This window comes from Lagopus muta, chromosome 2 (assembly GCF_023343835.1).
Source record: "Lagopus muta isolate bLagMut1 chromosome 2, bLagMut1 primary, whole genome shotgun sequence".
Lineage (NCBI taxonomy): Eukaryota > Metazoa > Chordata > Aves > Galliformes > Phasianidae > Lagopus > Lagopus muta.
The window spans coordinates 13,823,031-13,837,775 of NC_064434.1; the positions used below are offsets into that span (position 1 = coordinate 13,823,031).

Below are 14,745 nucleotides of genomic sequence, written 5' to 3' on the forward strand. Positions count from 1 at the left end.
CATGGTATTTTAACTGCTTTGGGGTGAATGAGGTATAAGTATACTTGAGATCTTGTTTTATCTGCCTACTAGGAATGTAATACCTGTTTGAATAATATATAACCTGTCTCAGCCTGCGACTCTTAGAAAAAGTGATGTAGTAACTACATTAGATTTTAGAACTCAACTTATTTTTATTTGTTTTCAGGATGGCTTGAATTCTTTGGTCCTTGATCTGGATTATCCGGCGCTGAGGAAGAACAAGAACATTGATAATTTCCTAAATAGATGTAAGTTGAAAGTGGCCCTTAAACAATGACAATGTGGTGGTTGCAATCTTAGGAGCTGAGTGGTTAGAAATGCATCACTAGTGTTCATTTTACTATTTTTCACACCTCTGACTTCGTGTATTCAGAAAGCTTTGAAGGGTCACTTATTGCAGAGATGCTTCATTTGGAGGAGTTATATTGTTGAAAACGTGTTGGATAATATTGATTGTAGAATGTAATTTTTGAACTACACTTAAAATAAATACTTTTATGTTATATTTATAATATTAGGAAGAAATTCTTCACTGTAAGGGTGGTGAGACACTGGAACAGGTTGCCCAAAGAGGTTGTGGATACCCCCACTCTGGAGGTATTCAAGGCCAGGCTGGATGGCGCTGTGAGCAACCTGGTCAATAGCAGGGGGGTTGGAACTAGTTGATCTTAAGGGTCCCTTCCAACCCAAAACATTCTATGATTTGATGTATATGTACTTTGAAGTATTTGCAAAACATTTTTTAGTTACTGTGAAGTAAGAATTAATTACACAAAATGTATGAAGTCTTCTTTATTCTAAGAGGCATCTTCTGTTGATTTTTAGAACTTAATTACTGTACCTTAAAATCTCTAGTTGCATTTTTGAACCTTTGTGTAAATGCTTGACTTTCTGCAAATTATTTGTAGACAGAATCCTAGCGTTCATTAACCTTGTGCAAATGTAGGACTGTTGCATCAGAGTAACTATATTTTACTCTTCTTAAAGTGTTGTCCGTCTTTGTACATAAAATACTGTAGAAATAGTGGATCATTTGCTTTAAAATATAAGTTGCAGCAAGTAAGACATTTTAGGACAACTGTTGTTCAGACTTATTCAGCTGCATATATAAATTACTGTGAGTGCCACTTCCCATTTCATTTTTTCCTGTTAAGAATTATGAGCCTGCTCTCCATTGCTCTAGGACTACTTTGAATGTCCTCTTACACTTCTCAAATAAGTGGTCACTGGTATAAAGCCTTGTCATGTTTTTTTTTTCATGTGGAGTTGATTGCTTCTCTGTGAAGTTTTGGCTTGACCATTGCCCATCCATTTGTTGAAATCACTCAAGATAGAGCAAATAAGAAACAGTGGGTTGGGAAGTGGAAGCATACCTTGAAGTATTTCTTGGTCTTGAATTCATTTGACCTCAAACAAATGTATTTGAATGGAAAAGTTGGGAACTGCTTTTTAAATAATTTTGTTACTTGCACGTATTGTAAGTGTAATGCGAAGGGAGAAGACCAATTTGCAGCAAATACAAAAATGAAATAAATTACAGAAACTTTTATGGACCACTCAGATCTGCATGCATATTAGAATACTATTTTTGCAGTAGGAGACAATTAGAAACATTTTCTAACTAGAAGATCAGTACTTGTGAAGTATTCAGACAAGCAATTGTGGGAAAACAATTAAACCTTGGATTCTTTTTCCTGCAACCCCTGAGTATTCTTGCAGTCTGCGTTCCCTTTCTGATGCCTGCTGCTCCTTCTCCTACTCTAGCTTCTCTCTCATTGCTGCATTAAATATTACTAAGCATCTGATGTGGCATGCAGGCTACCAGCTATGGCAGGAACGCAAAAATCTTCTTTGGTTCGGTTTTATTACTGCCTTTGTTTTCTAAATCAGCTGATGGTTTATAGTTGAAATCGCCAAATACTAGCGAAAGAGACTTCTGGGCTCTTTTGAAAAAGAATAAAATCTGACAATAGCAGATAGATGAATCCTTTAAAGTCTCAGTAGTTAATTATGTGTTTTAAGAGTTACCCTTTATCCTTACCTATTGTACTTGGGGGAGGGGAAAAAAAAAAAAAGAAAAACATATATCAGCAAAGTACTTTGATCCACACATTGTGAAGCTGTTCATCTCTTCAGAATTTAGCAATGTAACTTCTGTTTCAGTACTGCCTGTGAGGAAATGAAAAGTAGTACTGCATACCATCTGTGATGTACTTCTTGAAAAGTATTTCTGAAGTGAGAATTTTGTAGACTCTTGAAGCTAATAATACGTTGCCAAATTGCAACTGAGTCAGAAGAGTCAGAAACCAGTGCTTTGGTTCAGAGTTCTTTCAGGTGTTTTCTTTAGGTGTGTGTGGTTTATTTGAAGCAGACTGGGGAACTGATTAGTATTAATGCAGGCTTGGTTGGTTTGTTGGTTGATTTTTGTTAAAACTAGTCTGGCAAAAGAAGAAGTGACCGGTTTCTGGTCATTCTTTCAGTGTTTTTGCCAGCACAAAGGGTTCAAACAGATTCTTACTATTGTTGTCATTTTACGCAGCTTTGAGTTGAACCCATACCTTATGTCTTTGGAGACAACTAAGAGTAGCCAGTATCAGTGGAAGAGTATATGTAGTGTAAGAGAAGAGTATACATGTGCTTTCTGAAGCTTCTTGCTATTGTGGGCCTGGTAGAGGAGCTGGAAATCACATTAATTGACGGAACAGTAAGTTGGCACTGTCTTAGGTTATGGAACAAAGAGTTCTTGTCTCTTCTGATTTTTCTAAGCATCTGAAGAGCTGTAGCAAAGCCATAGATGAGCATTCGTGTCAAAAAGATTCTGACAGGTCTCTGGTGAGTGGGCTGTTCTGGAAGTTTGCATCTCTCCTCCAGGCAGAAATGTGTCCCAAGGAATGCAGAGGGGTACCATGGCCATTTTGTGAGTTTAGAATTTATAGATAAGTATTTTAATCCATGTTACATGAATCTTGAAAAGCTGTGGAAAATGCTAACTAAAATTCTTCCACAGTAACCGTCTCTTTGTAAAGGGCACTTTTTAAAAACCATTTTCCCAGGGATTAGAAAACACCCTAATTCACACCTACTGCAAGTCATTAGTGGTTGGTTTAATGTTTTATTAATTGATTATATTAATTTAGAAATTAAATAATTTATTTTTCAGCTGAGACATTAATATTCATCTCAACTCATGAAACTCAAGTGTTAACTGTCTTAACAAAGTTAACATTTATTAACTGCATGTACTGTATGAGTTTAGTATATGCTGTTTTGTTACCACTTCACGGAAGAAACCTCTTCACATGCCTAGTACACAAGGAACTTTTTTGTCACCTGCTTTCCCTTATTATTCTGCTTTCTTGCCACGTTTTCCAAGATATGGAACCAAAGTAGGACACATACTTATCACATGAGGCACATAAGTACTACCAGTCCCTTTCAGTGTTTCAAAATACTTTAGTTTACTGTTAGGATTCTGGTTGAAGTTTTATGGGCTTTTTTTTGTTTGTTTTTTTTTCCCCCTCAGTTTTCATGGGACAGGAAAGAACAGCGTAATATCCAATTGCCAAAACAATGAGAGGAATCTCATAGTCCTCTGAGAGCAAGAATTAACTTGCTAATTTTAGAAAGGAAAGTTGAGTTTTCCACCACAGTCTTGGTATAGTAAATCTTTCATGATCTTTTCTTTTCCTCTTCTGTCATCTGCTCTGTGGCAAAAGATTGAATACATTCCTCCAAGTCCCTTCTCCTGCCATCTGAGGTTTGTCAAGTGTTGAATCATGTCTTAGTGGCTTATCCTTTTTTCAGATTGTTTCCCACGCAGGTACTATGCAGCCCATTAGCTGCTTTAACTTTTGTTATAAGGAAAATTTAAGTAATTAAGCAACTGTTTTAAGCACCAACAAAAACTATTTAGTCGTTGATAATCTACTGTCAAGAATAGAAGTGAATGAAGAACTGTTTTCAAGGAAGACCAAGCTACACAGGGAACGACTCCATCAATAGGCCTGATACAGTCCAGAAGCCTTGGCTACATAAACTGATCACTGACTTCCTGTGCATTCTCCAGCATTGCTCAAAAATTGAAGACCTCCATCATCTCAGTGACTTGCTAATATTTGGGAGAACGGTGAACTTCCAAGCTGTAATGGCACAAGCATCTTTACAATAGAAGGAACATCTGCTGCAGACGTGTCGCTTGTCTGCTTGTTCAGCAGGAGCTGAACACCTGAAGAGACTTCCTGGAAAGTTGCTATTACCATTTTCCTCTCCAAGCAAACAGTGCTTACATAGTAGTTGTATTCATTAAGATGAACTTCTTGCAAAATTAACATTTCTAGTTCCTTCCCTTACATTCTGTAATGTCACTTGAGAGTACTACATGGTTACAAACGAAAAACACATCAGGGTATTACTGCCTTTGATTGTAATTTTCTGTCTTCCATACTTCCTGCCAGTGACACAGGTGGAATGTTCCATACCAAGAGACATCTTAGAAATTTAGATCTTACTTTGAGTTAATGAGCTAATTTGCTCTTTTATTTTCCTTTGGCTTCTTTAAGGCCAATCCTTGACAGGTCATTGCAGTCATCAGAGCAGGTTTGGCTTCAGTTTGATTTTTAATGCTGTCATTCTGTTAAGCAGGGGCAGCTTCCACTAATGTGCCATGTCTACCCTGATTTTGAACACTGCCATTGATGGGGGCACCCACAAGTTCTCTGGACCTATTTTGGTGTCACCACCCTCATCATAAGTTTCTTCCTTACGGCTAATCTAAATCTATTGTTGTTCAGTTTTAAGCCCTTACCCTTTGTCCTTTCACCTTGGTAAAGTCTTTATCCATGTTTCTTATGTTTTCCCTTTATGTGTTGAAAGGCTGCTATAAGATCTCCACAGTCATCTTTTTTCCAGGCTGAACAACCCCAGGTCTCTTAGCCTGTTTTCAAAGGAGAGGAGCTTCTTCCCTTTAATTGTTTTTGTTGCCCTCCTCTGGGCTGTGAAATATGTATGTCAGCAGTACTAAACACTTTTCCAGTTGGGTATTCAGTGTATATACAGAGCAACTCAGTTGTATTTTCAAGGTTTCATTAGGTTGGGGGTATCTCCTCGGCAAGTTGGAGGACAGCAAGTCAGACTGCTGTTTTCTCTTTCTGTATATCTTGCTCACTTTGTCTTTGGTAGACGAAATCTTGCATCTCCCTTCATTTACTCTGAAGGAGATGTTTGCCCGTCTGAAGCCATGAGTCCTAATTTATACTGCTGCCCCAGTACCTTGCCTTCTCCACACACGTTAATGCATAGCTATCTTAGTTTTTCTTTATGCTTTTTTTGTGTCTTTGGGAGGATGTGAGATTGAAGCATTTCCTGGCTGTGCTTCAGTTTAACTTCCAGACAGACTTTTGCCCAGGGCAGCAACTTCTGACTTAATGTGCTCCATAGCACTCGCTGAATTATTCTTACAGATCAGACATAGTCAAATTTCACTCCATTGCATTCCTTCCTCTTTCTCCTATATACATGCTCTAGAACTCTCTGATACATATTATACCTGGATATAGTACTTTTTTTTTTTTTTAAGGTAGGGAAAGCTTGCCCTGCCACCCCACTTTGTGCTTCTAGTTAGGAATTTATTCCATTTTCACTAGTAACCTTCAGCTGCATTCTTGCAGCCAGCTGTCAGTGACTGATCCAGGCGCTCTGCCCTTTCAGAAAGTTAAGCTTCATTTGTTTAAAGGTTATAGTGCCATTTTAAAGTAGTAAATCAAAAGCTGTCTTAAAACAAAAAGCTATCTAGCATTCCTTTCTTTGTTAAAAAAGAATAGGTGGTGATGTTTTCATATTTTAAGAATTTTATCTCAAATGTCACAAGAATTTATGTGATTCAGTTATATTCTGAGGCTAGGCAGTCAGTCCATCTTAGTGTCTTCATTTTAACTTGGTATTTTTCTTCTGCTGGGTTTCTGTTGTTGCAAATTCATGAAAGTGTAGCATACACTGTCTGGTATCTGTGCGCGCAAACGGAGATTCATGTAACCTGAAAATTCAATCCAACAGCAAAAGTATAGTGTTGGAAAGGTCTCCCATACCTTGAGTTAGGTCATGTTATGTGATACCTGAACAAAATCATGATTCAGCGTGCTGCAAACATGACATTGCTTCAGGATTTTTTCTGAACTTGCCTTCTTGCAGCCTGTTTTTTGCTTCAAATTAATTAGTTCCAATGCTTTATTTGTTCCCTATCTGTTAAACTTTATGAGAAAATAGAAAGTTCACCTCTGTAACTACCCTACAATATCTTTGTAGATTTTTGTTATTAATGGTTTTTATTTTTTTAAGATCATTAAATCTTAGTGGACTATCTTTACAGTAGACAGCAATGATAAAAGTATTAATTCCTAGTTGCCATCTCAATTGTTTAGATATACATACGTTATATATACTTATAGATAATGTATATTTAATATACATAATACATGCTTGGCTACAATATCTGATGTTTCAAGAATTTCTCTGGGACTGTATTAGAATTGTTCATGTTTGCATTATATTTTGAGTGCAATTTCTTGAGGTTCTGACCAATTATGGAGCTATGTAGGACTGCACCTTACCCTTATGTATTTAAATCTGTGCCATTTCATTTCACACATCTCAAAACACTTGAAACATCAGAGAAACATCTGAAAATAAATTCATGTGGTTTCTTTCCCTTATGAGATGTGATGTTCTGTGTTCAAAGATATCAGAGAACAGCACATTCTCTTTGAATTGAAATATGCTGATACTCCTCTGCTGCTGCTTCCTGTAAATTTGCATTGATCCTCCTTATCATGTGCCAAAGCTTTTGATTTGTATTTAAGCAAGTTTCTAAGCACAGTCTTCATAAATTGCAAAATTTGTTCACATTATGAACAAAATAATAAACTTGGTATGAGAGAACCACTGTTGCTGTCCCATGCTTCCTGTCTAAGCTTTTGTGATCTGCTGTAGAAAACATTCTCTCAACTTCTTTTCCTATTCACAGTCTGGATTTCTTCACAGTCTTATTGGTACACAAAATGTAGCACATTTCTCAAGTTCTACATTTTTAATTGCCTTTATCCTTACAGCTCTACAGACAGATTCTTTTCCTGATTATTCTGAAGGTTTTTTTAATATTATTTATCTTCTCTATCCCCTGGTACCTACTCTTTTTCCCAGAAGAAGAATTTTTCAGTTGCTGATGTATGTTCCACAATACTAGTGGCAATGAAAGCTGGCAGAATCCTGGGATCTTACAGTAGTTTATATTGGGAAGGACCTCTTGAGGTTGACTGGTCCAACTCTTTTCTCAAAGGCATTCCAGGTGTTAAATCAGGTTGTTCAGTGCCTTGTTCAGGGCTGTTGAATAATTTTACAATTTCCAAGGATGGAGTTTCTGCAGCTCCACTGGACAGTCTGTGCCTGTGGTGACCACTCTCTTTCTGGGGATTCTTTCCCTACTCTCTCATCATCTCAGGGTACGTTGTGTGGTTCCACCTGCCAGCATCTTGGTGGCCTTCCATCAGCCAAGGAGTATTTTAGGATTTTTGTTGCACTGAGGAACCCAAAACTAGATACAACATTCCAGATGTGGTTTCATAAGTAACAAAGAGGAGAATAGTCATAGCACTTGACCTACTGGCTATGTGTTTACCAAAACAGCCTGGGATGCAGTCATTGCAGAGGTTTAATGCTTGTTTATGTGTTCATCTTGTTGTCCATTAGAGCTCTCAGGTCCTCTTTCTTAAGGTATTTTCTGGTTGGTGGCTTTGAGCACATACTACTTACTGTATGGTTCTATCTCAGATGCAAGGCCCTGAATTTGGCTTTGTTGATCCTTGTGTGGTTTCAGCCTTTTCAGTTCTCTCTTACGAACAGCTCTTCCCTCCCACATTTCAAGTGCTCCCTACCATCTTATCAATGAATGTGCAAAGAGAAAACTGATAATATCTTCTGAGCCATTACTAAAACCATAGTCATTGATATCAATGCTGAAGTTGTGCCATTTGTAACTGGCAACCGGTTGGATTGGTGAACAACTGACCTGTGTTGTATTTCCACCCATCTTGTTATTTCTCCATGCATTCTCATGTCACCCCAGTTTGGCTACAAAGGTTCACTGAGATGTTGTGTTGAAAGCCATGCCAAATCAAGAGAAGGAAATGTGTACTGCTCTTCCTTCTTATCATGGAAAGCAATAATATTGATCAAACATGGTTAATTCTTAGTAGATCCATCTTGACCATTCCTGTTCTTTCTTATCCATCGTGTTCTTGGAAAGTGACTTCCAGAAGGATTTGCTCCATTCTCTTGGGGGAATGAGGTTAGAGTGTGATTCCAGCCTGTAGTTTTCTGGATTGTCCTTATTGCTCTGATTTCAAGACAGACGTGGTGCTTGACCTTTACCCAGTCATCAGGAGTCTTCCCCAGTTACAGTGACCTTTCAGAGAAGGCAAGCAGCTGGCTAACAGTGTTGATTGGCTCCTTCAGCACCCTCAAATGTATCCTCTCTTGTCCCAGCACAGAGGATGTGTCAAGTTCGCTGCTTGCTTTGCTGTCCCACATTCTGCTTCAGGGAGCTGGCTGGCCTACGAGCCTTATCAATAAAGTCAGAAGTAAAAAAGACATGGTTACCTTGATCTCTGTAATCTTTACCATTAAATCCACTGTGCTCTTGAGAGCAGTGGGCCCACGTTTGCCTTGTTCTTTGTTTTATTACTGTATTAAAGCTTATTCCCCTTCATAACTGGTTAATTTCAACTCACATCTTTCCTTTCTCAGTTCTGCCCTTGCATGTCTGGGACATTCTTGCTGGATACTGGGTAGCCTAGTCCTGTTTGTGCATTTCAAACCTTTGCTTTTTGTGCTTGAGTTGAGGCAGGGGTTACCCATTCAGCCTGTCTGGCTCTCTGCCATGCCTGCTTGATTTCTAGCTAACTAGAACAGACTGTTCTTATGCTCTGAACACGTCATCTTCAAAGATCAACCCACTCTTCTACCCTCCACAGCAGCTTCCCACAGGATCCTGCCTGTAAACCCCCTGAACAAACTGTAGTCTGTTCTCCTGAAGTATAGGGTCTGCTCCTTGCCCTCCTCAGTTTTCTCAGGATCTTAAATTCCACTGACTTGCACTTGCTTCAGCCAAGGCTGACATTGATTTTTGTCATCCCTCACCAATTCTTCATTGTTCATGAGCAACATATTTGAGTGTCTCCCCAGCTGGATTAGTTGCTTGTTTGGATTAAAATAAATCATCTTGATGGTCGGGAGTCTCCTGGATTGCTTATATCCTTCCAGGATGCCCTTCGAGAGAGTATGTAGAAATGGTTAAGCTATTTACCAGATATTCATTATCATTAACTTCCCACTGACAATCTCATCTTAAAGTCACACAGAATTAATTGTTTCTCTCATGCCTTCTTCCCCCATTAAGTCTGAAGTCCCTTTTAATTCCTTTCTTAGGATCAAATTCCATAGTTATTGACCCTAAGCAGGAATCTCACAATATGTGCATCTACTGCTCTCTGAATGTGAGAGTCTGCAGCTCTTCATACAATTTAATGTTTTCTGCTGGTAGGGGTCTTGATCAAACCCACCTTCTTTCTCTTATGTTCTTGCTATGAATATCTGGGAAGGAAGCATCAAGACTTGGCACTCCAAGACAGATTGCCTCTAGTATTGTGGATTCCATTCACTGCTTCCATTATTGTTTGTTCTTGCAATAAGAATGGATTTTTTTAAATGTGTTTAGCCAGGAATGCATTCACTAGCATGCTGCATTTACGAAATTAAAGTCTTGGACCTTGCACGTTCTTGGAATTTGTCAGGGGTCAGAATTTCACTGGCTTTCTTTGCAGATTCCTTTAACTGCCACCCTCCCTCAAAAAAAAGAAAAAAAAAGGAGAGCTTATCTGGAGAAAATTGCACCATAGGATCCTTGAACATAATGCTGTAGATCTAATTTTAAAAGTATAAAACTATGCCAGCAGTGAACACTACAGAAAGCACTTCAAGATGGCCAGAAGGTGCATCACCACACTGAAAGTGAATTTTAATGTCGTATGGAATAATACACAGATCTGAAATCCGTGCGTGATGCAGCCTGGAGTTGAATGTGAAGTTTGAGTTGTGTTTCTCATGATTTGACTGTTGTTGAACCCTCCAGCTGTGCAGGAGCAGGTTGCACCTGCAGTGCTTATGAATGCAGCTGACACTTCACTCCCCTGTGTTGTTGATCGAGCGTCAATTGATTGTGGCAGCACAGTGAATGTCAATGAATGAATGTCTGAAAATTCACGTTATCTCTGGTTCTTGTCATTACCAGGGTCTTTCTGGAAGCTGTTCCTGATAATAGGGGGTGTAGAATGAGAACTGGCAAAATCTGAAAGAAATTTCAATTGTCACCGTTTATTGTTTGCCAAATGATATTGAAAGGGACTTTTTTTTGTGGTGACTACAGATTTCAAAGGTTGCCAGGAAGGCTATAAACATTAGATAAAAATGCCTTTTTTGACTCTGGGTGGCAGGTATTACAGAAAATGAGTGTATTTTGTTAATACGTGCATTATCACATCTTTTGTTTCTTTTCTTTTAGATGAGAAGATTGTGGAAAAAATACGAGCTTTACAAATGAAAGCTGAAGACTATGATGTTGTTAAGGTGATTGGAAGAGGGGCTTTTGGAGAAGTGCAGCTGGTAAGAAAGGGATGATTTGTTGATTAACAGATTTATGGCTGTAGTAAAACTCTTTTCACTCTTACATGCTTTAGATCTAAAAATGCATTCTTACAGAGAATGTTAAAGTTGAAAACATTTTTGTTGTATCCTGAGTCATTTCTGTGCATAGTAAGCAGTAAGTAAGTTTAAAACATAATATATTGGATGGAAAGGATTTGGAAAATATTTTACCATGCTTTCAGCAAAATGGAACAGGTAGTTCAAAACAACTTTTTTTTTTTTTTTTGAGGGCACAAGCATTAAAATATAAGAATGTCTGAAATCATTCAATTAAAGAACAAGCTAATCGTGCAGAAAAAACTGTTGTTTTACTCTTCCTGCTAATTTGCAGGAATTGAAGCTGGTTAACTTGCTGCTGCAAGGTAACTCAAATGTTCGTTTGCAGAGGTTTTTTGGCATGTCTCTGACATTTTACTGCTGAGTGCTGGCTTTGTGCTTGGAAGCAGGGAAAATCATACCACCAAATCATACAACGTTTGTGGAGAGCAGTGCTTTGTTGGGGAATGTTGCAAGTTCTTGTATCTGAAGAGCTTGTACGACGTGCACCATGTATAATTGCCATAAATTTATTACTCATCTATAAAATTATTTGTATGTTCTCTACTAGCATTGGTGAGAGTGGATGGAAATGGGGGGGAGAAAAAAGCAGGCTTTTAAGATTTTTTGTGTAGTTATTATTTATTTCTTGTGTACCTTGCGGCAGTGACTTGATGAAAGTTGCTACCATAGACAGATGTAGTTTTGATCGTTCTGTACCAGTAAGGCAATATTTTTGTCTCAAAATAGTTGCAAAAGTGTTGATGTATTTAATGAATTACGTAGTGGATCCCTGGTTGCCACTTAATACATTGTAAAAAGGTAAAACTTTTCTTTGCTTACTCTTCCTGGCTGTGTTTTTCAAGGTAAAATGAAAATTGGAGTAAGGGAAGGCTGTGGTTAGCCTAACACTATTTCTGTGCCTCATGGATAAATGCAAGTTTAGATTTGATTCATATGTGGCAGTTAACAAAATTCAATCAGAGGTTTTATAAATGTATTTTAGTTTTTAATCTGTCTTCATCCCAGTGTGGTAACATGGGAATGTATCTCCCTCTTCCCTATTTCTTCCTGGGTCAGCTGCTCTTTGTTTCTATCCAGAAGAATTCATGGGAGATAAAGTGGGATATTTCCAGAGATGATGTTTTCAATCAAGACTTTAAAGAATTAATGGGTGTATTGCTTTTATATCTTTGCTGGCAAGAGATTAAAAAGAAAAACAAAACTGTCAGCAGAACCCTGTGTACTTGAGAAAAAGTGGCTGCAGGGAGCCTTGTAACAAAGCAGTCTGCTCTTAGGCCTCTCTGTCTTTACAGCAATTATCAAATGTTTCATTTAAGCTATTTTATTAGACCTTTTTCATTATATTTTTCCACGTATAGCATCTACTAGAGAGAACATCTATTAGAGATGCTTTTGAGATGTTCCTTTACCATGTGCTTGAGCAGAAATCAGAAAAAAAAGAATCATGTTGTAAGGACTGGAGTTCCTCTCCCATCTACTGGGGAGGGAGGGAAATGAGAAATGGAGAATACCAATAACAGAAGTTAGCTTTTTCTTTTTGGATTTCTTATATATATTTGTGAATTTGTGAGCACTTATGGGTTTTTTTGTTTTGTTTTGTTTTGTTTTTTGTTTTGTTTTTTCAAATTATTGATTTATTTTTTTTTTTAATTTGCTTGATAACATTTAGTTTTAAATAGAAATTCTTAATTTATTATGGTTTGGAATGAAAACTGTACCTTTTTTTGTGTTACTGCACCGTGTCACGCATACCTTTGTAAAGTTGTAAGGCAGAGGTGATTGTTCACAGCAGTGAGTCCTGCAGCCAGTTACCTGGCGTAATCTGAAGGCAATCTTCAGCTCTCATGTGGTTAATCATTACAATGGAATGTTGAAATGCGCAGCAACTTGGTCAGAGGGATTTGCTTTTAATTCTGTTTACTTTAAGTTGGCCCCTGGAATAAAAAAGCTAAAAATGAGTAACACTGGACCAAAATTTCTGTTCATATAGAGCTCTTCTGTGCTTTATGCCAGCTTGAGAGCACGTTCTCTTTCTGGAATGTAACAAGTAGAAACAATGGTGCTGTAATGTCTTACAGCTAAAAACCAATGGGTTAATAAATACCACTGTTGATCTGAACTAATATTAGCTGGTGATGAGAGCATACATACCTAGATTTTTTGCCTCACAAGGTATGATACAAGTTCAAGCTATTGAGTTAAGCTATATCTATTTCTACTCCATTTGTAATGTTAACACCACAGTTGCAGATGATAGATTTGCAGTAATCAAAATATTTTTCAACACGCTCTGTGATCAGAATAGAAATCTGCTTCACTGGGGGCTAAACACAGAAAGGACCATAAATAAAATATGTTTGACTACGTGAGTAAAATTCATGAATATCATGTTATCAGCATGTGCCATTGTGAATAGATTTATGCAGCACAATCCTTTATTAAGTATTTGTAATATTTAAACACAGCAAGACAAAAGAACGAGCATGCTAATATATAGTGTAGAATACTCAGTTATGACTTCCTTCTTGTTTTTTTTCCCCCTAGTTTTTAGCTCCGGTATGGCATTTTAAAAACTCAGAAGCATTAAATTCTATGCTTGTCTTCTCCTTTGCTAAGAATTTCCTGTCTGCAGCCAGATCACTTCTCTTACGTAGTGGCATGAATAAAAGGGCTTGGTGTCTAGAGCAGACTTAAAAATTGAATTATGGTGCTATATATGTTGCTTCTGGTTTATGCAGAAGCATTAATTAATGAAAGCACATCCCGAGTGCCTCTTCTGCTTTTACTTTAGGAAAAATCCTCTTGGTTTGAAACTGAAACTACTTACTGTTTCCTTTGCTCAGGTCTTGTTACACAGCCCTGTAACAGCAGTGACAGCAGACTGACATGGTTGAATGCTGGAACTGAAGGCTAGCCAGCACCTTCTATTTGGGTAGTTAAAGTTGGGCTGTGTGACAGTCTGTATACAGTGGGATTTCTCGGCGTTGGAAACCAGTGACTGTCATAGCACACACAGCCAGGTGCTGCTTTGGTTTTTTTCCAGGAAATGCTTTGTATGTGAGGTTTTGTTCCCCAGCTGCTGCTGATGTAGTAGTGCAGTTAAAGCAGTCGTGCTCTGCTACCCGCAGGTTTTTCGTACCTTATCTGTTGCTTCCTATGGCTCTAATAAATGATTTAGGATATCTGTGCTTATTTCAGAGCCTGAAAGTTCATTCCACGACTCTATCCTAGGATTTTCATTTCCTTCCATGATAAAAATTTGGTACCATTGTCAGTACTGTGTATGTGATCTGATGGTTGGTTTGTGTAGGTTTTTTTTTAGCCTGCAGATTATCATCCGATGTGAATGCAGTAGAAATTATGAATGTATTTTCTGCATACTGGTTTTCTGAAAGTCTTAGATAGAAATGGTTTTGTCTGTCCCTAGTGAAACAAAGCAGAAGGAAATTCTTATTTCTTAATGCATTTTCATAAGTTAAACAAGGCCATATTACTTTATGCTGATGGCATGAAGGGATTTTCCTACCTATTTTAAGAGTTACTCTGGTGAGCTACAGTTTAAATTTGGCAGTTCATTTAACCACTTGGAAGAAACTAAAGCATCGTGACAGTTTAATACATGAATAATCTGTTATTTGAGCCAATATGTGTATGTACAAATATAGCTTTTGGAGAAAGAACCAAGTGGCCAGCATCTTCAGGGGCTGTGCTGGTGATACAAGAACTCCTATCACTGGTGGGGCTGTTCACCTTCCAGGCATGCCGAGGGCACAGTCAGCCAGAACAACCCATGGTAAAGTTTTCAAGAAACAATTCAAGCAAAGAATAACCTGATGGTACTTCCTTGGAGAGGTGTACACAAGGGGTAGGAGGACAGAGAAGACCAGTTTCTTTTGTTCCTCCTATGCACGT

At 38.0% G+C, this 14,745-nt stretch overlaps 1 protein-coding gene across 3 annotated transcripts in view; it reads left to right on the forward strand.

Annotated features, from left to right (window-relative positions):
• Nucleotides 1-14,745, forward strand: part of ROCK2 (Rho associated coiled-coil containing protein kinase 2) — a 93,382-nt gene that overhangs the window by 37,138 nt on the left and 41,499 nt on the right. For all 3 annotated transcript variants that reach the window (XM_048938324.1, XM_048938325.1, XM_048938326.1), the window contains exons 2-3: nucleotides 188-269; nucleotides 10,631-10,731. In XM_048938324.1, the coding sequence (XP_048794281.1) occupies nucleotides 188-269; nucleotides 10,631-10,731 (183 nt within the window). The remainder of the gene's footprint in view (nucleotides 1-187; nucleotides 270-10,630; nucleotides 10,732-14,745) is intronic.